Below are 26,505 nucleotides of genomic sequence, written 5' to 3'. Positions count from 1 at the left end.
ATTTCAGGCTGACTGGAAGCCAGGCTCTCAGGCAGCAGCTTCTAATGTATGCAAATATATACAGTTCTGTGGGACCACACTCACAAACCCTGCTGGCCTCCAGACCAGGACGTCTGGAGGGGTCTCCCAAGCTATAGTTGCAAAAATCAGGGCTCCAAATGCATGTGCAGCTCCTTTCTTGGAGATGCCAATGAGCTGTAGCACGGTCAAGGGAGAGTGTGAAGTTGTCCCCCTATCTGTGTTCCCTGAGAGTCCCTCTGTAGTCTCCAAATCTGTGGCAAACCTGAAAATGGCGCCTCAGGCTGCAGCCCCAGGACAAGTAAATAGCCCTTTATCACAGACAGACTGAGCACATGCGTCAGTGTGCTGTGTAGTGCCCTGGGGTGGCTGTCTGTCAGGAACTCTCTGTCCAGGTGATACAGTCCTGGGGGGCCCAGGTATGCAAGCCCCCCGAGCCGGGTGTGCACCTGCCAGCTTTGGCAAGGCCGCGGGACGGTGCTGGCGCTGCAGCTCACCCACTGGCTTTAGGGCAGTATCAAGCGAGAAGCAGAGGCAACAACGGTGCGGGTCTGTGCCGTCCCCAGACACAGTCCCAACCCTGTCCCCCTGGCTTATGCTCTAAGATTAGCAAATGGATCTTCTTCATACATAGTGTGATCACTTCTCAAACCACTCCTTCTGCACAGGGCCCTGGGACAAGTGAGTTGAATGTGAGCTCCATGTGTGTGCTGGACACAAGCCCCGACGTTTCCAAAGGCAGGTGTTTTGGGGGCTCATCTCCCTGGTGCAGGCTCCAGGGATTGGAACGTCTGACTTCGGCATGAACCCCTCACTTTAGGAGAGTGCTCCAAATTTGTGAGATCCCTCCCACGTGTGGGTCACAGTGCAGGGGTGGGACGTTTGGTGAGACAGCATCTCTGCCTCTCCTACCTCCCTCATTTTACATGAAGGAGCTGATCAGCTAGCTCTTGGGTCTTTTTTTAGAGGGAGTTTTTCATATGTAGCTGTAGATGTGGAGTGACTGGGGGAAGAGGTGAGCTCCGCATCTTCCTGCACCACCGTCTTGCACAGCCCGCATCAGCGCTCTGTCACCATCGCCCAGAAGCTCCACCTCCGAGAAGCTGCCCGTGCTAAATCCTGCCGCGAGCTGGGCTTGCCAGGGACTGTTCCCTCTACTGACACAGCTGATGAAAACCCGCACAGAGCCTCAGAAACAACAAAAACATCTCTGTGCTTCTCCATCCACATCCTGCTGAGATGAAAAGCCATTTAAAAAACAGCCACCCACGCATTCTGACCTCAAAACAGAACGTTCCACTGCAGCTGAGCCTGACACTCCCCCAGGGTGACAGGCCCGAACGTAATAACACGCTCTTTACCTTTCTCGTGAGCGGGACTTCAATGGGCACAGGGACAACTTCGGCCAGTAGGCAGCCGTAGAAGGCCACCATCGAGGCAGCAGGGTCATTGTTGGGGAACACCAGCGCCACCTGCACGGACACAGAGCGGGAGGGATTAACCATCCAATTGATGCCACGGGCTCTCAGAAAAACCGAAGAGGGATGCAAACCGCCACAGCCCACAGGGCTCATGCTCTAAGTAAGAACAGACATTGCAACAAAAATTAGGTGTGTGCTAGAAAATACATTTTAGTAAATACCGTGTACTTTTCCTTTAATGTATGTGGAAGCCAAACACATTACTGACAGTCATCTAGAACACCGCCCCAGAATACAACCATCCCGATGGTTCACGCATTGCCTTCTACTGTGCACCTTTATACACTGTGAACCATCACGGTGCACATACTGCCTCGCTTCTCACCATTTTCACAGGCTCAGCAGGGGCTTCCTCATGCGTCCACGTGGGCTTCACCAGTGTGCCCCCCACGAGGGCGGGCTGACAGTGGGGGTGGGGATGCGCGGACCACACAGGACTCTGTTCTGGTCCCTGGCCAGGATTAACCCCTTTGGGCCTTAGTTTTCCTACCTGCGTCCTAGTGTCATGAGGAAGGTCACCTGAGAAGGTGGTAAGAGCTCAGCGTGAGGCCCAGGGCACGGCACGCCGGCGTGAACGTTAGCCCGCCTGGCTGTCAGCCCCCCCGCACTGCCCTCACAGAGGAGGTTTCCGTGAAGACCTGCTCCCCTTGTTTCGCCCACTGCCTTCCCATGTGGCCTCAGGAGTGGAGGGCACAGTGAGCAGAGTTATCAAAGCCGGGTCACTTTAATCCCCATGCGTAGTGTGATTTTTAAAATATGCTGCTGATAGCCCTGAGTGTGCCTTAATGATGAACGACTTTTCTACAGGATGGCTTATGACTCTTCCTCGCATCGAGCACTTCATTCCCCTTGCCTATTTACCTGTGTTTCCACATGTGCCCTAAAATCGGCATGAATTTTAAATATAGCTGATAGCATTCACTCTCACACTTGATGCAAAGACATGACATAGTATCTGTTTTATTTTTATCACTACAGTTAATGTTTTATGCACATTCATCAAAACTTTCCTTTACATTGGCACCTAGTATTTCACAAATACGCCGTCAGCCTAAGTGTGCATGGAGCTCATTCTAGTGCCTGCCATGCAGCTCATCTACCGTGGACCCAACTTGCTGTTCTGCCACTGCGGCTCCTCAGGGAGCAGCCTCTCCTGTCGTCTCGTTCAGAAAGCCTCCCTGCGACAAAGCGTGACCGTCTTGTTGCGCTCCCCACTCCGCTCTGCAGAACCCCGCTCCTGGGCCAACGCACGTCACTCCCACATGCCGGTCCCGCGTCCGTGTTGCTGTTCCCTCCCTGCAGACAACTGCTTGCTGCACACAGGCCCCGTGATTTAACGTGCCTGGGTCACTTCTGCATCACCTCACTCAGGGACTTAACCAGTTTTTTCTTGAATAAGGCCCTAACTAGAAGTCATTATTTTTGCCATGAACAGCTGGATAAGATGCTCTATCTCGATATTTAAATAAGCAAATTGGCACAAAGGGATTCAGATGGCAGCTGGGAACAGAACGGGCCACATCTTAAATTTGGCCATGTTGGAAATTTAGCCACACAGCACAGCTGGCAGGAAAAAAAAATTAAGTTTGGCATTGAATGAAGGTTTCCTTTCTATATGGCATTCCTGCAGTTGATTAAAATTGGTGAAATCAAAGATCAATAACCCTGTAAGGCCAGTAAAAGCCATTTTGCACTACTGATGAACTGTGTTTGAGAAATCCTGAGAAGCGACTTACTTCGTCCCAGCCAGAGGGCAGGTAACCATTAGCAGGACCTTCCAGAAGGAAAAAGAGGATTTATCTGTACGTCTCTGAGGTCCATCATAGCCTCAGGTGTTCTGCCTTCAGCCAGTAGGCTGAGGTGACAGCAATGCTTTTAGATCTGGATCCGGCACAGCAATAACATTCATCAAGTAAGTGTTTGCAAGGCTTCCACAGAAGACTCAGAACTTCCATCCAAAACTGACGGTTGCACCTATGCACAGAGGACGAGGTAAATATGGGCTCCTAGTCTTCCAGGAGCACCTGTCCAGGAAGCAGTGTCCTCACCAGGAGCAGAGAACCGAGAGCAACACGGTGACATTGCCAGACCAGACCAGTCCTGTTTCCGGGATCCAGGGCCAGCTACCAGCCCAGCTCTGTGCAGACGAAGATCAACCTAACCTGGGATTGCAAATCCCCACAGATGTGGCTCATGCCCACGATGCTACATAAACCTTGCAGGGTTGTGCTAAATAGGAGAAAATGTTATTGCCAGTGTAAAGTACATAAAAGCAGAATATAACATTGTTCATTATTCTCTCTCTCAACAGTATCAAAGTAACGGATTGTGCTGGCGTACAGGTGCTTCGTTCTAATAAACCCACACAGCTCCCCCTCACTTACTGCTCCACATATTCCTCTGAGATTTCACTGGACCTAATTACCCACAGGGCACGGCAGCAGCCACGGACCAAGAGGCAGAGGCACATCCCCAGCGTCTGCTGAGATCTCATCTCCTTAAAGCGATTCCTCTTGCTCGGCCCGCACTCAGCTCTCCCTGCACCCGGGGCGGCTGCGCAGACACCCGGCTTGTCCTATGTTTGTGCACCGCACGCTCTCCCGTCCCGGCTCCTTCCCACACTTGCCTGCCGCCTGGCTGATAGCCCCTGGCTTGCTTCTCCTCTCTGGGAAGACTTCTCAGGTTGCAGATGCTCCTCCTGAATGAAAAAGCTCACTCTCTCCCCTTCCCAGACAGTCCATCTCCAACTCTTACCACCTCTTTTGGGGACCTTCATCACTTTCCAATTTATAGAAATTATAATAATATATTATTATTATTAAATAATAATTATCAATAATGTGTCCATATACTTTTTAATACTGCAAGCTCCCTGAGGGCAGGCTTCACACGGGATGCATCTTTGTATCTTCCAAAGCTTCCACTACACCTCTCAAAACCCTATTCAGCTTAGGAATATAAATGCCTTTTATTTATTTATTTATTGTTTTATTTATTTATTTAAGATTTAATTTATTTATTTGACAGAGAGAGACACAGCGAGAGAGGGAACACAAGCAGGGGGAGTGGGAGAGGGAGAAGCAGGCTTCCCGTGGAGCAGGGACCCCGATACGGGGCTCGATCCCAGGACCCATGACCTGAGCCGAAGGCAGACGCTTAATGACTGAGCCACCCAGGAGCCCCTATAAATGCCTTTTAAAAGCCCAAGGTAATTCCCCAAACTACGTTAATAAGGTCACCCATGTGAAAAATGTCTGCAAAATTTTATGTCAAAGACTGAATATGCTCATTATTCTGGGGAAAATTATGTTTTATTCAAAAGTCATTTTGAAAGAGAGTAAAAAATTCTGTTTATTGCAATAGAAGGTTACGATCAATTGACTACTATAGTCACGTATATTTAATAAAAGGACCTATATGCATGTGCCAGATGCTAAGCACACGAATACTGTTTAATTTAGAAAAGTAGTTCCCCTCACACAGTTCAAATCAGCCTTTGCCGAAAAACCTCCTTACACAGTTTATTCATCAAAACTGTGCCCCCCAAATTCCTAACATCTTAGCTGAACAGAGGTGATTTACTTTGTCCTTGTTATTGTCAAGGAACTTCAAGAGTCTGGAGCCACGCTACACGAGAACTTTTAACAAAGTCACTGCACTAAGAGACTAAGACTATCCACCAAATCAGAGCTAAGGGAGATATCACATTACACAGGACTTTTTATTGTGGTAAATCTACATAAAGCTGAGGGTCTCGACTGTTTCCAAGTGCACAGGGGCATTAAGGACATCTGCCCTGCTGTGCCGCCCTCACCATCCAGAACCAGCCCCAGAATTCTCATCTTCCTCAACGGAAACCTCCACCCCCGAGCCCCTCCTTCAGCCCCCCAGACCCTCCCAACCCCCATCCCCTCCCCTGGACCCTCCCCCTGCCCGACAGCCACCTTGCTTCTGTCTCCAGGACGTTAACTGCCCTAAGCAACTCCTGTATCTGTCCTTTGTGGCTGCCTCATTGCACGTAGCATAAAACCCTCGAGGCCCATCCACGGGTTAGTGTGTGCCAGAATTTATTTTTTTAAGACTGCTTGATATTCCTGTGTGTGTACACCACATTCTGTTTCTCCGTTCATCTGTCCGCGGACACTTGAGTTACTTCCCCCTTCTGGTTTTGTGAATAACGCTGCTCTGAATACTGGTGTAAAATATCTGTTCAAGCTCCTGCTTTCAATTCTTCTGGAAGGGAAGGGAAATCACTGGGTCAAGGGGTGATTCCGCAGTTAATTTCCGAGGGCACCACGGTACTGTTTCCCAGGGGCTGCTCCAGGGGACCTTCCTACCGGCAGCGCTGAGGTTCCCATTTCTTCATTCTTGCCATCGTAAGGGATGTGCTGAGTCACCGGGGTTTTAACGTACTTGTCCCCGAATGAGCAGGCACGTGGAGCATCTTTTCAGGTGCTTGCTGGCCACCTGCAACGCTTCTCTGGGGAAATGTCTATTCAAGTTCTCTGCCCATTGCTTCACCTTTTTTTTTTTTTTTTTTGGCTGTTGCTGAACTGTGGGAATTTTGTTTACATATTCTGGATGCTAATCTCTTAGCAGATACAGGATTTGTAGAAACGTTTTCTCCCATTCTGTGGCACACAGGCGTTATTCTGATAAAATCCAATTTATGTTTTCGTTTTTGTTGCGTTTTCAGTGTCATCTAAGAAATGACTGCCAAATTCTGCATGATTAAGCTTTCCCCCATGATTTATTCGAAGAGTTTTATAGTTTTTGCTCTTAGGTCTTTGATCCATTGTGAGTTAATTTTTTACTCAAGGGTATAAAGGTTCCACTTTCTCATTCTGCTTGTGGGCGCCCAGTTTCCCAGCACCATTCGTTGAAGAGACTGTCCTTTCCCTGTTTCACGTCCTAGCGCCCTTAATGAGAGCCATTCCCGCCACACGCGAGGGTTTCTCTCTGGGCGCTCTTCCCCACTGTCTGCACGTCTGTCTTTACGTCGGTACTGCACCGTGTTGGTGACTTGCTTTGTAGTAAGCTTTATGATCAGGAAGTGGCAAGACCTATAACTGACACTTAAAAGCCAGAGGTCAAGCCTGGGCAATAAACAAGTGTCAAGAACTGCAGTCCACCACACAAGGACTGTGGCAATCTTTCAAAAAATTCCTCAAAATGGGCCCATTTCTTTATAGTATCTTAAGTCAATTGCAGCTTGTGTTCTTGTTGGTTTGGTGCTCAGCACTGGTATTTTTATGAAACTCAATTAGAGTTCTTTGGGCACAGGTAGGATAAATCAGCGTTGGGGTCTAAGGTACAAAACAGCCAAAGGGGAAAAGGTGCAACATTCGCAAGCAAGAAAACGTGGTTCTAAGCCCAGCGCCACACCTAAATTGGGGTATAAAGCTGGATAAGGTTATTAACTGCTCTGGGTATAACCTGCAATAGAAATACTAATATCCACTCTGTGTAATTTATCAAGTAAGAATAAAAATTTGCTTATCAATAAAAGACAGTAGTCTCTGTCCAGAAATCTAACACGGGGAAAGGAATGGGACCAGCGGCGTGCTGCTGAGATGGTCCGGCTCATGACGAACATAACATAAAGTTTTACAATCACTGTCCTGCCTGCCCAGGTAGAGGACACGAGTATGGTTAAACTTAGCAACAACAGGACAGTGGCTGGGAGTACAGCTCCAGGCTCTGACAGGAATGGACGTGAGTGCTGACTGAGCCACTTACTGGTTACCTCGCCAGCCTGAGTGTCTTCATTGGTAACACAGGAGAGGGACTGCAGCTGAGCTCATGGAGTTGTTGTGAAGGTCAATGACATCTTGTGTAATTAATGCTAACCCACAGTTAATGTAACAAAGCCTGATTTCGTAGTAGTAGCATTAGGAGACACTGAACTCTGGGACTTCCGACAGCAGGTGTCTTTGCTGTGCGGGACCGAGTATCCGCAGAAAGAGCACTTACCCGGTCTCCAGGTCGTACCATCGGTTCTTGCTTTGTACCTAATTTATGCAGAATGTTGTAAGCAACCTTCATACTTCTTGTCCACAGTTTGCCTATTAACAGAAATGACAAAGACACAAGTAAGTGGACACGGGCATTTTCAGTTATGTATCAATGTGCACATTAAACTAGAGAGAGTACTAGTTCATTTTAAGTCTTCAAGTTATCCTGAGTCCCTGGAATCAGGAAGGAAAATAAGAGCCAGCAACTCTGATTCATAAAATCTGAGAAGCCTTAACACTGGAACAAGGTACTGCTACAAATACTCTCCACGGGGGGTGTGCCAAGATGGCGGAGGAGTAGGAGACCTGGATTTCGTCTGGTCTCAGGAATTCAGCTGAATAGGGATCAAACCATTCTGAACACCTACGAACTCAACAGGAGATCGAAGAAAAGAATAGTAACAACACTCTGAACAGAAAGGCGACCACTTTCTGGAAGGTAGGACGTGCGGAGAAGTGAATCCGAGGCGATATTCGGGAGGATAGATGGCGGGGGAGGGGGCCTCTGTCGGCCGCTTCTGGCAAGTGCTAGAGCCGCGGAGCACAAAATCGGACCTTTTAGAAGTTGCTCTGCTGAGGGACGTCGCTCCAGTGGCTAAGCGGGGGGTGGAACCCTCGCGGGACAGTGTGGTCTCAGGACCCTCGGGGTCACAGAAAGACCGGGGGTGCCTGAGTGCGGCAGAGCTCCCAGGTATCGGAGCGGGGAAGCCGGCTGCAGAGACGGAGCTGAGGCGCGGGCTCTCAGCTTGGGGTTGCCATAAACTGTGATCCGCGGCCCAGTCGGGCCACTGCTCCTGCAGCAGGGACCCAACAAGTGGCAGATCCGGGGAGACTCCCCTTCCTTCCCGGGAAGGAGCGGCGCGGGAGCGCACCGCAGGGATCTGCTGGGTTTGGAGACTCCACACGGGGTCGGGTGCCAGAGATAGAAACGCTCGATCACAGGCCGGGTGAGCACGGAGTGCGGCCGGAGACCGGGGACACGGGAGTGACTGCTTTTCTCTGGGGGTGCACTGAGGAGCGGGGCCCCGAGTTCTCAGCTCCTCCGGGTGGAGATTGGGAGGCCACCATTTTCACCCTCGTCCTCCAAGGCTGTACCGAGAGCTTGCAGGGAACAAAAGCTCCTGAGAGCAAACCCGAGCAGCTTGCTTAGCCCGGACTCACAAGGGCGGGGCAGTTCCGCCCCCGGCAAAGACATTTGGGAACCACGGCAACAGGCCCCTCCCCCAGAAGATCAGCACGAACAGCCAGCAAGCCAAGACCAAGTTTACCGATCAAGGAGAACGGGAGAACTCCAGCGCTAGGGGAATACTGCACATAGAATTCATGGCTTTTTTACCATGATTCATTAGTTTTTCAAAGCTAATTTTTTTAACTGTTTTTTTTTTGAATTTTTCTTCTTCCCTTTTTCAAACATCTTATCAATCCCTTTTTTAAAAAAAACTTTTTTTTCATTTTTAGAGTCATATTTTTATCCCTTCATAGTAGTTACCCTTATTTTTGGCATATATACACAAGTTGTTCGCTCTTTAAAATTTTGAGATACAATTTCTTCTAACAGATCAAAATATACCCTAAATCACTAGTGTATGGCTTTGTTCTATTCTCCTGCCTGATCACATTCTCTACCTTTTTTTTTCTTTTTCTTTTTCTTTTTAAATCTTCTTCTTTCTTTTTAAAAAACTTCTTATCTTATCAACTCCCTTTATAAAATCTTTTATAATTTTATTTACAGTCATCTGCCATCCCTTCATTGTATCAACCCTTATTTTGTACATATATAAGTCTTTCTTCCTTTAAAATTTTAGCAGGCACTTTCTTCTAACAGACCAAAATACGCCCAAAAGCTAGTGTGTGGCACTGATCTATGCACTAGCCTGATCATATTTGATCATATTGTTTTTTTTTGTTTTGTTCTGTTTTTGTTTGTTTTTATCTTTTTCTTTTTCCTTTTTTTTTTTTCCTCTCCTCTTTCTTTCCCTTCCTTGTCCCCTGGTTTCAGGTCTTTTCTGATTTGTATAGAGTATATTTGCTGGGGACGTTGTTAACCTGTTAGCATTCTGTTCTCTCATTCATCTGTTCTCCTCTGGACAAAATGACAAGACGAAAAAAATCACCTCAGCAAAAAGAACAAGAGGTAGTAACGTCGGCCAGGGACCTACTCAATATGGACATTAGTACGATGTCGGACCTAGAGTTCAGAATCATGACTTTAAAGATACTAGCTGGGCTTGAAAAAAGCGTGGAAGTTATTAGAGAAACCCTTTCTGGAGAAATAAAAGAACTAAAATCTAACCAAGTCGAAATCAAAAAGGCTATTGAGGAGGTGCAATCAAAAATGGGGGGACTAACTGCTAGGATAAATGAGGCAGAAGAAAGAATTAGCGATACAGAAGACCAAATGATGGAAAATAGAGGCTGAGAAAATGAGAGATAAACAACTACAGGATCACGAGGGCAGAATTCGAGAGATAAGCGATACGATAAGACAAAACAACATTAGAATAATTGGGATCCCAGAAGAAGAAAGAGAGAGAGGGGCAGAAGGTATATTGGAGCAAAGAATACCAGAGAACTTCCCTAATGTGGGGAAGGAAACAGGCATCAAAATCCAGGAGGCACAGAGAACCCCTCTCAAAATCAATAAAAATAGGTCAACACACCGACATCTAATAGTAAAACTTACGAGTCTCAGAGACAAAGAGAAAATCCTGAAGGCAGCTCGGGATAAGAGATATGTAACCTACAATGGTAGAAACATTAGACTGGCAACAGACCTATCCACAGAGACCTCGCAGGCCAGAAAGGACTGGCATGATATCTTCAGAGCACTAAATGAGAAAAACGTGCAGCAAAGAATACTATATCCAGCTAGGCTATCATTGAAAATAGAAGGAGAGATAAAAAGCTTCCAGGACAAACAAAAAGTAAAGGAATTGGCAAACACAAAACCAGCTCTACAAGGAATATTGAAAGAGGTCCTCTAAGGAAAAAGAGAGCCTAAAAGCAGCATAGACCAGAAAGGAACACAGACAATATACAGTAACAGTCACCTTACAGGCAATACAATGGCACTAAATTCATACCTTTCAATAGCTACCCTGAATGTACATGGGCTACATGCCCCAATCAAAAGACACAGGCTATCAGATTGGATTAAAAAACAAGACCCATCAATATGCTGTCTGCAAGAGACTCATTTTAGACTCAAAGACACCCCCAGATTGAAAGTGAGGGGATGGAAAACCATTTACCATGCTAATGGACACCAAAAGAAAGCTGGGGTGGCAATTCTTATATCAGACAAACTAGATTTTAAAACAAAGACTGTAATAAGAGATGAGTAAGGACACTATATCCTACTTAAAGGGTCTATCCAACAAGAAGATCTAACAATTGTAAATATCTATGTCCCTAACGTGGGAGCAGCCAATTATATAAGGCAATTAATAACAAAAGCAAAGAAACACATTGACAACAATACAATAATAGTGGGGGACTTTAACACCCCCCTGACTGAAATGGACAGATCATCTAAGCAAAAGATCAACAAGGAAATAAAGACTTTAAATGAAACACTGAACCAAATGGACTTTATACACATATTCAGAACATTCCATCCCAAAGCAACGGAATACGCATTCTTCTCTAGTGCCCATGGAACATTCTCCAGAATTGATTACATCCTAGGTCACAAATCAGGTCTCAACTGGTACCAAAAGACTGGGATCATTCCCTGCATATTTTCAGACCACAATGCTTTGAAACTAGAACTCAACCACAAGAGGAAAATCGGAAAGAACTCAAATACATGGAGGCTAAAGAGCATCCTAGTAAAGAATGAATGGGTCAACCCATTCATGGACTTCACAGACATATTCAGAACCTTCCATCCCAAAGCAACAGAATACACATTCTTCTCTAGTGCCCATGGAACATTCTCCAGAATTGATCACATCCTAGGTCACAAATCAGGTCTCAACTGGTACCAAAAGACTGGGATCATTCCCTGCATATTTTCAGACCACAATGCTTTGAAACTAGAACTCAACCACAAGAGGAAAATCGGAAAGAACTCAAATACATGGAGGCTAAAGAGCATCCTACTAAAGAATGAATGGGTCAACCAGGAAATTAAAGAAGAATTTAAAAAATTCATGGAAACCAATGAAAATGAAAACACAACTGTTCAAAATCTTTGGGATAGGGCAAAGGCAGTCCTGAGAGGAAAGTATATAGCAATACAAGCCTTTCTCAAGAAACAAGAAAGGTCTCAAATACACAACCTAACCCTACACCTAAAGGAGCTGGAGAAAGAACAGCAAATAAAGCCTAAACCCAACAGGAGAAGAGAAATCATAAAGATCAGAGCAGAAATCAATAAAATAGAAACCAAAAGAACAGTAGAACAGATCAACGAAACTAGGAGCTGGTTCTTTGAAAGAATTAACAAGATTGATAAACCCCTGGCCAGACTGATCCAAAAGAAAAGAGAAATGACCCAAATCTACAAAATCATGAATGAAAGAGGAGAGATCACAACCAACACCAAAGAAATACAAACAATTATAAGAACATATTATGAGCAACTCTATGCCAGCAAATTAGATAACCTGGAAGAAATGGGTGCATTCCTAGAGAGGTATCAACTACCAAAACTGAACCAGGAAGAAATAGAAAACCTAAACAGACCTATAACCACTAAGGAAATTGAAGCAGTCATCCAAAATCTCCCAACAAACAAAAGCCCAGGGCCAGATGGCTTCCCAGGGGAATTCTATCAGACATTTCAAGAAGAATTAATACCTATTCTCCTGAAACTGTTCCAAAAAATAGAAATGGAAGGAAAACTTCTAAACTCATTTTATGAGGCCACCATTACCTTGATCCCAAAACCAGACAAAGACCCCATCATAAAGGAGAATTACAGACCAATATCCCTGATGAACATGGATGTAAAAATTCTCACCAAAATACTAGCCAATAGGATCCAACAGTACATTAAAAGGATTATTCACCACGACCAAGTGAGATTTATCCCTGGGCTGCAAGGCTGGTTCAACATCCGCAAATCAATCAACGGGATACAATACATTAACAAAAGAAAGAACAAGAATCATATGATCCTCTCCATAGATGCAGAAAAAGCATTTGACAAAGTACAGCATCCTTTCTTGATCAAAACTCTTCAGAGTATAGGGATAGAGGGTACATACCTCAATATCATAAAAGCCATCTACGAAAAACCTACAGCGAATATCATTCTCAATGGGGAAAAGCTGAGAGCTTTTCCCTTAAGGTCAGGAATGCGGCAGGGATGTCCACTCTCACCACTGCTATTCAACATAGTATTAGAAGTCCTAGCCACAGCAATCAGACAACAAAAAGAAATCAAAGGCATCCAAATTGGCAAAGAGGAAGTCAAACTCTTACTCTTTGCAGATGATCTGATACTGTATGTGGAAAACCCAAAAGACTCCACCCCAAAACTGCTAGAACTCATACAGGAATTCAGTCAAGTAGCAGGCTATAAAATCAATGCACAGAAATCAGTGGCCTTCCTATACACCCACAACAAGACCAAAGAGAGACAAATCAAGGAGTCGATCCCATTTACAATTGCAACCAAAACCATAAGATACCTAGGAATAAATCTAACCAAAGAGGCAAAGGATCTGTACTCAGAAAACTATAAAATACTCATGAAAGAAATTGAAGAAGACAGAAAGAAATGGAAAAACGTTCCACGCTCATGGATTGGAAGAACAAACATTGTGAAGATGTCCATGCTACCTAGAGCAATCTACACATTCAATGCAATCCCCATCAAAATATCATCCACCTTTTTCAAAGAAATGGAACAAATAATCCGAAAATGTGTATGGAACCAGAAAAGACCCTGAATAGCCAGAGGAATATTGAAAAAGAAAAGCAAAGCTGGCGGCATCACAATTCCGGACTTCCAGCTCTATTACAAAGCTGTCATCATCAAGACAGTATGGTACTGGCACAAAAACAGACACATAGATCCATGGAACAGAATCGAGAGCCCAGAAATGGACCCTCAACTCTATGGTCAACTCATCTTTGACAAAGCAGGAAAGAATGTCCAATGGAAAAAAGACAGTCTCTTCAACAAATGGTGTTGGGAAAATTGGACAGCCACATGCAGAAGAATGAAACTGGACCATTTCCGTACACCACACACAAAAATAGACTCCAAATGGTTGAAAGACCTAAACGTGAGACAGGAGTCCATCAAAATCCTAAAGGAGAACACAGGCAGGAACCTCTTCGACCTCAGCCACAGCAACTTCTTCCTAGAAACATCCCCAAAGGCAAGGGAAGCCAGGGCAAAAATGAGCTATTGGGATTTCATCAAGATAAAAAGCTTTTGCACAGCAAAAGAAACAGTCCACAAAACGAAAAGACAACTGACAGAATGGGAGAAAATATTTGCAAATGACAGATCAGATAAAGGGCTAGTATCCAAAATCTATGAAGAACTTATCAAACTCAACACCCAAAGAACAAATAATCCAATCAAGAAATGGGCAGAAGACATGAACAGACATTTTTCCAAAGAAGACATCCAAATGGCCAACAGGCACATGAAAAAGTGCTCAACATCGCTCAGCATCAGGGAAATCCAAATCAAAACCTCCATGAGATACCACCTCACACCCCTCAGAATGGCTAAAATTAACAAGTCAGGAAACGACAGATGTTGGCGGGGATGTGGAGAAAGGGCAACCCTCTTACACGGTTGGTGGGAATGCAAGCTGGTGCAGCCACTCTGGAAAACAGTATGGAGGTTCCTCAAACAGCTGAAATTAGAGCTACCATTCGATCCAGCAATTGCACTACTGGGTATTTACCACAAAGATACAAATGTAGGGACCCGAAGGGGTACGTGCACCCACCCCAATGTTTATAGCAGCAATGTCCACAACAGCCAAACTGCGGAAAGAGCCAAGATGTCCATCGACAGATGAATGGATAAAGAAGAAGTGGTATATATACACAATGGAATATTATGCAGCCATCAAAAGGAATGAGATCTTGCCATTTGCAGCGACGTGGATGGAACTGGAGGGTATTATGCTGAGTGAAATAAGTCAATCAGAGAAAGACGTGTATCCTATGACCTCACTGATACGAGGAATTCTTAATCTCAGGAAGCAAACTGAGGGTTGCTGGAGTGGTGGGGGGTGGGAGGGATGGGGTGGCTGGGTGATAGACATTGGGGAGGGTATGTGCTATGGTGAGCGCCGTGAATTGTGCAAGACTGTTGAATCACAGATCTGTACCTCTGAAACAAATAATGCAATATATGTGAAGAAAAAAAGAAGAAGAAGATAGCAGGAGAGGAAGAATGAAGGGGAGTAAGTCGGAGGGGGAGACGAACCATGAGAGACGATGGACTCTGAAAAACAAACTGAGGGTTCTAGAGGGGAGGGGGTGGGGGGATGGGTTAGCCTGGTGATGGGTATTAAAGAGGGCACGTTCTGCATGGAGCACTGGGTGTTATGCACAAACAGTGAATCATGGAACACTATATTAAAAACTAATGATATAATGTATGGTGATTAACATAACAATAAAAAATTATAAAAAAAAAAACCCAAATACTCTCCACGTGCAGGTAGGTCCAGCAAAGCCACTGAAAATTTATCATCGCAGAAGCGGTAGGGGAAGGTTTCTAGGGAGTTAAGTAGGGCAGGGATCACAGCAAGAGTGCCTAGTGCTGATTTCGAGTTACGCAAAATGACACATCTCCTCCGTTAGTAGGTCTTGCCTCACGTGACTGTAACGAATGCAAAGGATACTTAGGATATAGGGTGGCTCAGTCGGTGAAGCGACTGCCTTCGGCTCGGGTCATGATCCTGGAGTCCCGGGATCGAGCCCCAAGTCAGGCTCCCTGCTCAGCGGGGAGCCTATTTCTCCCTCTGCCTCCTTCCCCCTACTTGTGCTCTCTCTCTCTGTCAAAAAAATAAATAAAATCTTGAAAAAAATTAAAATAAGTTAAAAAGCCACAGAAGAAAGAATGGCCAGCTTTTTTTTTTAAAGATTTTATTTATTTATTTGAGAGAGAGAGAGAGAGAGAGAAGGAGAGCCAGAGAGCACGAGAGGGAAGAGGGTCAGAGGGAGAAGGAGACTCCCCGCCGAGCAGGGAGCCCGATGCGGGACTCGATCTCGGGACTCCAGGATCATGACCTGAGCCGAAGGCAGTCGCTTCACCGACTGAGCCACCCAGGTGCCCAAGAATGGCCAGCTTTGAAGAACCCACAACTGTCCTGTCCCTGCCCCCATCCCAGAGCTGGATACTCCCTCAGTGCAACCCAGGTGGGGACACAGCCTGAGACGAAATAAAATGACTCTGAAATCTAACATGAGCTCTTAGCCACATAAAGGTCCTTCATGACGTGAGCTTCCAGGCACGTTCAGAAGTCGGCAAGGCGTGAGACATTATGTTAATGTGTCATAACGACAGTTAGGAGCAACTTAAACTTTCCCAGAAATAAAATCAGTTTTAATCTTTTTCCTTTTAAATGTAAAAGCTAAATTAAGAAGATTTTTGTTTATAACAGTTGTTTTGAATGAAAAAAAAGTCGAATTTGTTTTATTTCACATTGGATTTTTCAGCAATCCAAATTAGGGTTTTTACTATTTATCTACCACAAGATTTATCAACTTGTCTCCCCCTTAGCGATTAGGGGACATACAGAATGATTTATCTTGAGATCTCTAAGTCCTAGGGTATTCCTGGTTTATAGCATGTGCTCAACACACGTTTGTTTCATTTATGTCCTAGGCAGTCTATAAAAAGCACAAAATTACACTATGTGCTTTGGCATTCTTCTCGAGCACTCAGAGTAATTACCAGAGATGAAGGTTTTGTCTGCCCCTGCACCCTCTTCTCTAGCTCCTCAACGCTGCAGTCCTGGGCATCTTACAAGCATTTGGTACTTTGTTGGGTGATCATATATTTTCCATAAAAACAGTTACTACTAGCTAGGGGCACCTGGATGGCTCAGTTGGTTAAGCGTCCAACTCTTGATTTTGGCTCGGATCATGATCTCAGGGTCGTGGGATCAAGCCCTGGGTTGGGTGCCGCATTCAGCAGGGAGTCAGCTGGGATTCTCTCTCCCTCTCCCTTTGCCCCTCCCCTGACGCACCCTCACGGGTGCACTCGTGCTCTCTAAGATAAATAAATAATTTTTTTTAAAAAAGTCACTAGCTATTAGAAATGACTCAGTTCCAGAAATGAAAGGAACTTAAATGACTCCTTCTTCTAAAGAAAACACAAATATTTTTGCCTTCAAATTTTTAATATGAACAATATCAGGGAATAATGGTTAAATAAACAATTACAATCAATTTGTTGTAATTGTAAAACTCAATGCTTTGTACATGAACAAATCAATTACACTCAAACAATTAGCACCATTGTGTTTTGTTAAAGTTCCAACTTCATTCTCAGTTTGGAACATTAACTTTGATGCCATCGTACATTCATACAAAAGCCAGTTTACAACCAAGAGCTTGAAATGGGCAATACACTTTTGGCAAAATACTAGAAATATACTTGACATTTTTCAAGGATAAAAATATAAAGTTGTTGATTTCAGTGAAAGGAGATAACAACGGTTCTTCACTGATTTATAAAGGAGGAAGAAAAAAATTCCCACCCGGAAAAGTTCCTGGGAAAGTGATCATTCAGAGCGGAAGGACAGATAAAGTGTTTTCCTACGAGCAAATGCTAACAGACTTCATCACCACTAAATCGCACTTACAAGAAACATTAAAGGGACTTCTTCAAGCTGAAAAGAAAGGGCACTAAATTAGTAACAAGAAAACACATGAACGTATAAATCCCACTAGTGAAGGTAAATATATAGGAATGGTAGTGGACTCTATAAAGCTAGCATAAAGGTTAAAGAACAAAGTAGTAAATAGAGATATACAAGATAAAAAAGACGTAAAATGTGAGAACATAAATGTGGGCAGGGGGAGTAAAAATGTACAGGTTTAGACTGTGTTTGAACATAACTTGTTATAAACTTAAAATAGACTGTTATAAAAATAAGTTGTTATATGTAAGTGTCATGGAAACCACCAAGGAAATACCTCTGGCAAATCCACAAAATATAAAGAGAAAGAAATCTAAGGGTAACACTAAAAAAGTCGTCAAATCACAAAGGAAAAGAAAAAAAGAAACAGAGAGATCCTACTGAAAAACAACCAGAAAACAATTACCAAAATGGCAATAAGTACCTACTTATCAGTAATTACTTCAAATGTAGAAGGACTAAATTCTCTAAACCAAAGACATAGAGTGGATCAAAGGGGAAAAAACAAGAATAATCAATATGCTGCCTACAAGAGACTGATTTCAGGTATAAAGACACACAGAGATGAAAGTGAAAGAATGTAGAAATATATTCCATGCAAATGGGAAAAAAAAAAGCTGAGGTAGCAATACTTATATCAGAAAAAACACAATTTATAACAAAGACAGTAATAAGAGACAAAGAAGGGAATTACATAATGATAAAGGGATCAATCCACTAAGATGACATAACGTTTGTAAATATTTATGTACCCAACATAGGAGCACCTAAATACATAAATCAAATATTAATAGCCCTAAAGGGAGAAATTAATAGCAATACAATAATAGTAGGGAACTTTAATACCCCACTTACATCAATGGATAAATCATCCAGACAGAAAATCAGTAAGAAAACAGTAGCCTTGAACAGCACATTAGACCAGATGGACTTAATTTATGTAGAACACTCCATCCACAAGCAACAGAATGTACATTATTCTCAAGTGCACCTGGAACATTCTCCAGATCACACATTAGGCCACAAAACAAGTCTCAATAAATTCAAGAAGACTGAAATCATATCAAGCATCGTTTCTGACCATAGTGGTAACAAACTAGAAATCAGTTATAAGAAGAAAGCTGGAAAATTCACAAATATGTAGAGATTAAACAACATGCTACTAAGCAACCAGTGGGTCAACAAAGAAATCAAATAAAAAAACACCTTTAGACAAATGAAAATACAACATACCGAAACCAACAATTTGCAGCAAAAGTAGATTTAAGATGGAAGTACTTGGCAATACAGACCTGCCTCAAGAAACAAGAAAAATCTCCAATAAACAACCTTACACGTAACCTTACACCTCAAGGTTGGTAGGAAGTAGGAAAAAAACGAATGAAATCCAAGTTAGTTAAAAGAAGGAAATAACAAAGATCAGAGCAGAGCCACACGAAATAGAGACTAGAAAGACGATAGAAAAGCTCAACAAAACCAAGAGCTGGTTCTTTGAAAAGAGAAACAAAACCGACAACCTTTAGTTAGACTCACCAAGAAAAAAAGAGACTGGACTCAAAATCAGAAATGAAAGAGAAGTTACAACTGACACCACAGAAATACAAAGGATCACAAGAGACTACCATGAACAGTTACATGTCAACACACCAGACAAGCTAGAAGAAATGTATAAATCCCAGAAACCAAACCTATAATCTTCCAACAATGAAGCATGAGGAAACATAAAATCTGAATAGAACAATTACTAGTAAGGAGATTTAATCAGTCATTAAAAATCTCCCTACAAACAGAAGTCCACAAACAGATGGCTTTCCTGGTGAATTCTAACAGTCAAAGATTTAATACCTATCCTCCTCAAACTCTTCCAAAAAAAAAAAAAAAAGTGAGAGAAGGGAACGAATCCAAACTCATTTTATGAAGCCAGCATTAACCTGATACCAAAACCAGACAAGGACACCACAGAAGAAAAAAAAAAAAAAAACCCAACAAACAAACAAACAAACAAAAACCCAGGCCCATATCCTTGATACAGATAGATGCAAAATTCTTCAACAAAATACTAGCAAACCGAATTCAACAACACATTGAAAGGATCACATACCATGATCAAGTGGGTTTATTCCAGGGACACATGGATGGTCCAACATCAACAAATCAATCAACATGATACATCACGTTAACAAAATGAATACAAGTCCTATGTCCATACATGCAGAAAAAGCATTTAACAAAATTCAACATCTTTTTTGATGAGAAACTCTCAACAAAGTGAATACAGAGGGAACATACCTCAGTATAATAAAGGCCGTATATTACAAACCCACAGCTAATATACTCTGAAACCAGGAACAAGACAAGGGTGCCCAATCTCAACTACTTTTATTCAACACAGTATTGGAAGTCCTAGCCAGAGTATTTAAGCAAGAAAAAGACATAAAAGGTATCTATATTGGAAAGGAAAAAGTAAAACTGTCTCTCTTTGAGGATTATGTAATTTTATTTTATTTTTCTTAAAGATTTTATTTATTTATTTGACAGAGAGACACAGCGAGAGAGGGAACACAAGCAGGGGGAGTGGGAGAGGGAGAAGCAGGCTTCCTGCGGAGCAGGGAGCCCGATGTGGGGCTCGATCCCAGGACCCTGGGACCATGACCTGAGCCGAAGGAAGATGCTTAACAACTGAGCCACCCAGGTGCCCCAGGATTACATAATTTTATATATAGAAAATCCTAAAGATGCCACCAAAACCAAAACCAAACCAAACAAACCAAAAAACCCACAACCAAACTGTCAGACCTAATCAATGAATTGAGTAAAGCTGCAGAGTGCAAAATCAATATACAAAAATTGTATACCGTGAACTATCAGAGAAATTCAGAAAACATTTATAGTTGCATCCAAAAGAATAAAATAGCTAGGAATAATTTTAACCAAGGAGGGGAAAGACGTATACATTGAAAATGATATGACACTGATGAAAGAAGTTGAGGAAGACAGGAATAAATGTGAAGATATCCCATGCTCATGGACTGGGAGAAATAATATTGTTAAACGTCCATATTACCCAAAGTAATCTACAGATTTAGTGCCATTGATATCAAAATTCCTACGGCATTTTTCACAGAACTAGAACAAAGAATCCTAACATTTGTACAGAACCACAAAAGACCCCAAAAAGCCAAAACAATCTTGAGTAAGAAGAGCAAAGCTCGGGGCACCCGGCTCCTTGATTTTAGACTATATCACAAAGCTAAGGTAATTAAAACAGTGTGGTATTGGCATTAAACAGACAGATGAGTGGAACAGAGAGCCCAGAAATAAACCCACTCTTATATGGTCAATTAAGGAGGCAAGAATACACAATGGGAGAAAAGGAGTCCCTTCAATAAAAATACATGGCAGTGGGAAAACTGGACGGCCACATGTACCAGAAGGAAACTAAACCACTATCTTACACCATACATAAAAATTGACTCAAAATGAATGGAAAACTTGAAGACCTGAAACCATAAAACTCCTAGAAGAAAACATAGATGCGAAGGTACTCAGTATCAGTCTTAGTGATTTTTTTTGGATCTGACACCAAAAGCAAAAATAAGCAAGTGGGATCACATTAAACTAAAAAGCTTTTGCAGAGCAAAGGAAACAATCAGGACAATGAAAAAGCAAATTACAGATATCTGCAAATTATTTGTCCAATAAAGGTTTAATATCTAAAATATATAAAGAACTCCTACAACTCAATAGCAAAAAAACAATCTGATTTAAAAATGGGCAGAGGGACTGAATAGACATTTTTCCAAAGAAGGCATCCCGATAGCCAAGAGGCATATTTAGAGATGCTCAACATCACTGATCATCAGGCAGATTAAATCAAAATCACTGAGAGACCACCTCACACCTGTCAGAATGGCTGGTATCAAAAAGACAAGAGATAACAAATGCAGGTGAAGATGTGGGGAAAGGGGAACCTTGTGCACCGTCGGTGGGAATGCAAACTGGTGCAGCTGCTCTGGAGAACAGTATGGAGGTTCCTCAAGAACTTAAAAATAGAACTACCCTGTGATCCAGCAATCCCACTTGTAGATATTTATCCAAAGCAAATAAAAACACTAACTTAAAAAGATATCTGCACCCCCTGTTCACTGCAGCATTATCTACAATAGCCAAGATATGGAAGCAACCCGAGAGTCCATCAAGGGGTGGGTGGATAAAGGGCATGTGGTATATGTATACAATGGAATATTACTCAGCCATAATAAGGAATGAAATCTCTCCATGTGTGAGACCACGGATGGACTTGAAGGCATTATGCTAAGTGAAAGAGGTAAAACAGAGAAAAACAAATACCTTATGATCTCACTTATTTGTAGACTCTAGGAACCAAGCTCATAGACACCCAGAGAGCAGACTGGCTCTTCCAGAGGTGGGTAGACACCCAGAGAGCAGACTGGCTCTTCCAGAGGTGGGTAGACACCCAGAGAGCAGACTGGCTCTTCCAGAGGTGGGTAGACACCCAGAGAGCAGACTGGCTCTTCCAGAGGTGGGTAGACACCCAGAGAGCAGACTGGCTCTTCCAGAGGTGGGTAGACACCCAGAGAGCAGACTGGCTCTTCCAGAGGTGGGTAGACACCCAGAGAGCAGACTGGCTCTTCCAGAGGTGGGTAGACACCCAGAGAGCAGACTGGCTCTTCCAGAGGTGGGGGACAGGAGGGAGAGATGGGTGAAGGGGGGGCAAAGGTACAAACCTCCAGTTATAAAGTAAGTCATGAGGTGTAACCTAAAGGACGGTGACTGTGGTTAACACTAGTTAACAATAATACTGTATTGTCTATTTGAAACGTGGGAATTGGACATGAAGTTCCAACAGATTTTGGCAAGTTGAACTGGAAAACAGATCCTGAGACTCTAAGATAGTCATGTGCATACAGAAGAGAGATGTGGACATGACGTACGCACTGTCTTATTACATAATTTCAGTTGGATTTCTGTGAGGAGCACGCACCTGTAAGAGTGTGGCTCTGAGCACGGTGGCAGGTGGGTGAGGACGGGCTGTCAGACCTCACACACCGCCCAGAAGCTAGGACGCCTGCACAGTGCAGAGACAGCCCGAGAAACACACCACCAACAACACAAAACACAGAAAGACAGAGAAAGGTTCCCCAGGGCTGTTCGAGCTCAAGCATCTAAATGTTCCAAAAGATCTGGAGCAAAAGCCAAGTCATAGATCCTAAAAGGAAGGAAGAAGGAAGAAAAGAGAGGGAGGGAGGGGTGGGGAGGGGGAGGCTGCCTGGTAGCAAAAGCAACACTACAGCAAAGCAGGATGAACTTGCAGGTATCTCGTCGAGAACGGGACGAAGCAGAGAATCATGACGGAAGGAAAGGAGTTCCTTCGCATGATTTATTTTTATTAATTGAAGATAGTGAAATGCCCTGGTTCTCCTCAGTGTGCATGTTACTTATATCGGTAAATGGAGAACAGAAGATTGTTTCTACAGGGTTGTTGACAACCTTCACCCACCATGTGTGTTTCCTGTCAAGGACCCCAAGTTTCTCATCTGGGAGTTCTGCTACCCCGGGCTCTGCAGGAAGCTGAACTTGGGGGCTGACGGTGAACTGCAATACTGAAGACCACCTGGAGCTATGTGGTAGTAGAACAATCTTATTCAGTGGACTTCTGTCTTTGCAGCAACACCCAATGATTATAGGTTCATCTATTTCAGGGTTTCTATAAAGCACTGAAATATATATAAAGCACTTTTCCACACTTTTTCTTGTATTAGCCAACACTTCCCTTTTACAGCCTGATAAACTACTATCTTCTTTTTGGAAATGCATTGCTTTCTCACATTCCTTTAACAAGTAAAAACCAAGGTTGACCCATAGCATATGTCTAATCTAGAAGAGTAAAATGCAATAAAATATAGATGATTTAAATGCAGGAGTTGTGATGCCTGGGTGTAGACAACACGTCTCAAATTTTCAGAGATAACTTTCGGTCTGCATCTTACACTTCGGTTCCTCGTAACCTTGCAAGAAGGGAAAGTCAGCGCTCCCTCAGCAGAGGGCTGTCCTTCTGGTCTAGATCCTCAGTCTGGGGAATCATGTCTCATCTCTGATGACCTGCCGTGGCACCGAGCCACACCCCACTGAGCGCTCGTGGGCTGACAGGTGAGTGCCGCTGTGTGTGTGTACAGGCAGGTCCGAGAGTCCCTGGATGTGGCAGGCGAGCCTGCGGAGGATTCAGCTAGGAAGCAGCTATCCCACCTACACACCAGCTCCCAGGCTGCATCTGGCAAGGGATGAGGGTCACGAAGGAAAGTCTTCATCTACTTCACTGAATAAAACCTATCTCCAAAGAGTATAATGAAAAAAATCAAGCTTATGCCTCATCCTGGGTGAAATGCTCTTTATCCACTTAGAATTACCCTAAAGTGGGGCACCTGGGTGGCTCAGTTGGTTGGCATCCGACTTCGGCTCAGGTCATGATCCCGGCGTCCTGGGATCAAGCCCCGCATCGGGTAACCCTGCTCGGCGGGGAGCCTGCTTCTCCCTCTCCCTCTGCTGCTCCCCCTGCTTGTGCTCTCTCACTTTCCCTCAAATAAATAAATAAAATCTTAAAAAAAAACGAACTACCCAAACATGCCCTAAAATGATGAAGCTGTGAGACGCATGCTCCCGAACCTCACAATCCATCTCTGCCGGGGAGGCGTAGGGGTAATGACTCAGTCTGGGCTGGTACCGCCTGGGGCCCCCCACCCGAAAGGCTGGCTCTGCATCATTTAATGTAACATCTGCTTCTTGAGCTGGACTGCCAAGGCAGAAACCAGTGTCATTCCTACTGCCAGTGCAAGCTCCAGTCACAAAAACAAAACTGAAATCTAGACAAAGGTCATCTCATCTCACACAGGCAGATGCAACACGAGCCGTTTTGGTCTTTTAGTTATCAGCTGGTTTCTTTGCAAACAATGTGCTTTCTCCATGGCCCCTTACCCAGGGACAGCTATTTCCAGAAGTGTACAGATTCCAGTAATTGTGCTGAATGAAGAACTAGAGAAAAGCCTGTTTCTCTTGCTTTTCTGCATAATCACTTTGGAAAGACATGGTCTTTTCCGAGGGGTCCATGTCACAGGGTTTAGACACGAATTCTTTAACTGCCCATCATTCCTGAAGGCATGACTTTTGAGAATATCAGACATTCCCAGATGTAAAATCCAACATCTCGTTAGGGTTGTGACCCACTGATCTCTTGTACCCATCTCTGGCTTTTACTCACGGAACATTTAGCAAGTAATAACTTTCCATATTCAAACTAAATACTTTTCCTAAACCATTTCCTTCCAGAGTCCCATTTGTGTGTGTGCCGGACACGGAAGGCGGTGCAAGGGGTCAGCCGGCCTGAAAACGGCCGCTGGGCCCAGAGGACAGTGAAGGAAGCGCGGAGAATTACCGTAAGTGAGGATGTACAGGGGCTTCCCGTTCGTGTCCATCGTGGTCAAGCACGGGGCCTTCGGGGAGATGGTCCCCCATCGCTGCAACGCGGCTTCCAGGGACGGAGGCCAGTTGGTGACCACTCCCAGCTGCTCCCCGCGCATGGCCAACATCTGTGCTCCCTCTGGCTTAGGCTGGTTCGGATCTGGTTGTTGAACTACATGCATTCAAACACAAAGAGTTTTCAAGAAAAGAACATCCCTATCAGTGCAATCACCTTTTTTCTTCTTTTTGAAGAGAGTAGAACACTGACACAAGTTTACTAGTGGACAGAAAGCATGCATGCCACTTTTCTAGAATCAGAGCCAGGACCCACATACTGGCCTCAGGGATAGAGAGGAAGCACTGAATTCTTACACTGTCCAAGACAATATTGGGATGGTGAACAAAGGGAGACCTGAGCGCATCTGTAAACGGATGCAGGCACTGGGTATTTCAACATGCCTGGAGTCGGGAATAGCAACAGCTCTGTTTAAAATATTAATTATTGATCAACACTCGTGATTCTGGACTCCAGAGCTCAAATCCTGCTAAACTGTATTGCCCTTAAACACTGACATGTAAATGTGAATTTGCAACACATACGCTGAATAACTAGCACAGAGCACGTTTTCTAGAGTAAAACAAAAATAAGTGCCCCGTAATGCAATCAGACAACTGCATTACGACTCTTCTGTTGAGGTGAGCAACTGGAGGTTTCTCCCCCTCACCGTTCGTGACTGACAATCTCCACCTGCTGGCTAGACAGTCGGCTGTGTCTTACTTGTGGTACAAAGGGTTTGGGTTGGACGTGGCAAGCATGACTTTGTCTTGACTTTATGTTCAAAGGCTCGGGAATGTGTACAGAGAGCAGGAGAAGGAGCCAGCCACACGCTCACACACTCAGTCCGCGTTCCTCAGAGAGAGCGCGTGGCCGTGAGCCACATCTCACCGTGCTGCCTGACCGAGGCCCGGCTCACGGGGCAGAATCCCAGTCTGCGAGGGCCCCGCACACGTGTGCCCTGGGTGTCTACCCGGCCCGCGTGCACTCGGCCTGTCTGCGGAGGGGGTAACAGGGCCTACAGTCTCCAGACAGGAGTCCTGTCTTCCGGGGAATGCCGAGACTGCTGATCTTAACGGGGCCCGCCACGACGATCTGTGGGGTCACGCGGACACGGGGAGAACGGGGTGGCAAAGGGCCCATCACCTTCCAGCAGTTCTTCAAAGTCATCGACAAAGAACTCCCGTAATGGCGGCCGCTTCGGTCGCTTGAGGGTGTTGACGAGCTGTTGGATTTTCGCCGACACCCGGCTACTCACGGGCACCCCTGGAAGACAGAACCATGGATGGCCTGATGAAGGGACAGTCAGCACCTCACCCGCGGACCAAGCGACCGTGACGCTGGTGCCGGGGCCCCATCTCCAGTGCTGCCCGGGACACCCCACACCGCGAGAGCTTGCCCCTGGGAGGACAGCAGGCCCCGGGGGCTGCAGAGGCCCCAGGAATGACACTCCATGACCACTCTATCCATCACCTGTCGTGGTGGTGGGAGGGATGTCAGACCTCAGGCTGGCCCCGTCCCCACCGCCTGTTCCTGAAACAGGTTCTGTCCTTCTTCATTCACAGACTCAGGTCCCTGCTCCAACGGGGGTCAGAGACCCCACACAGCAG

At 44.5% G+C, this 26,505-nt stretch overlaps 1 protein-coding gene across 5 annotated transcripts in view; it reads right to left on the bottom strand.

Annotated features, from left to right (window-relative positions):
* Nucleotides 1–26,505, bottom strand: part of DIP2C (disco interacting protein 2 homolog C) — a 403,031-nt gene that overhangs the window by 114,207 nt on the left and 262,319 nt on the right. For all 5 annotated transcript variants that reach the window (XM_027593628.2, XM_027593630.2, XM_027593629.2 and 2 more), the window contains 4 exons: nt 26,042–26,161; nt 24,815–25,012; nt 7,473–7,564; nt 1,380–1,490 (listed from right to left, as the gene is read on the bottom strand). In XM_027593628.2, coding sequence (XP_027449429.1) covers nt 1,380–1,490; nt 7,473–7,564; nt 24,815–25,012; nt 26,042–26,161 — 521 coding nt within the window. The remainder of the gene's footprint in view (nt 1–1,379; nt 1,491–7,472; nt 7,565–24,814; nt 25,013–26,041; nt 26,162–26,505) is intronic.

This window comes from Zalophus californianus, chromosome 9 (genome assembly GCF_009762305.2).
Source record: "Zalophus californianus isolate mZalCal1 chromosome 9, mZalCal1.pri.v2, whole genome shotgun sequence".
In the NCBI taxonomy this organism is placed as follows: domain Eukaryota; kingdom Metazoa; phylum Chordata; class Mammalia; order Carnivora; family Otariidae; genus Zalophus; species Zalophus californianus.
The sequence above is the reverse complement of the archived record's forward strand: the minus strand, read 5'-3'. Positions and strand labels throughout refer to the sequence as shown.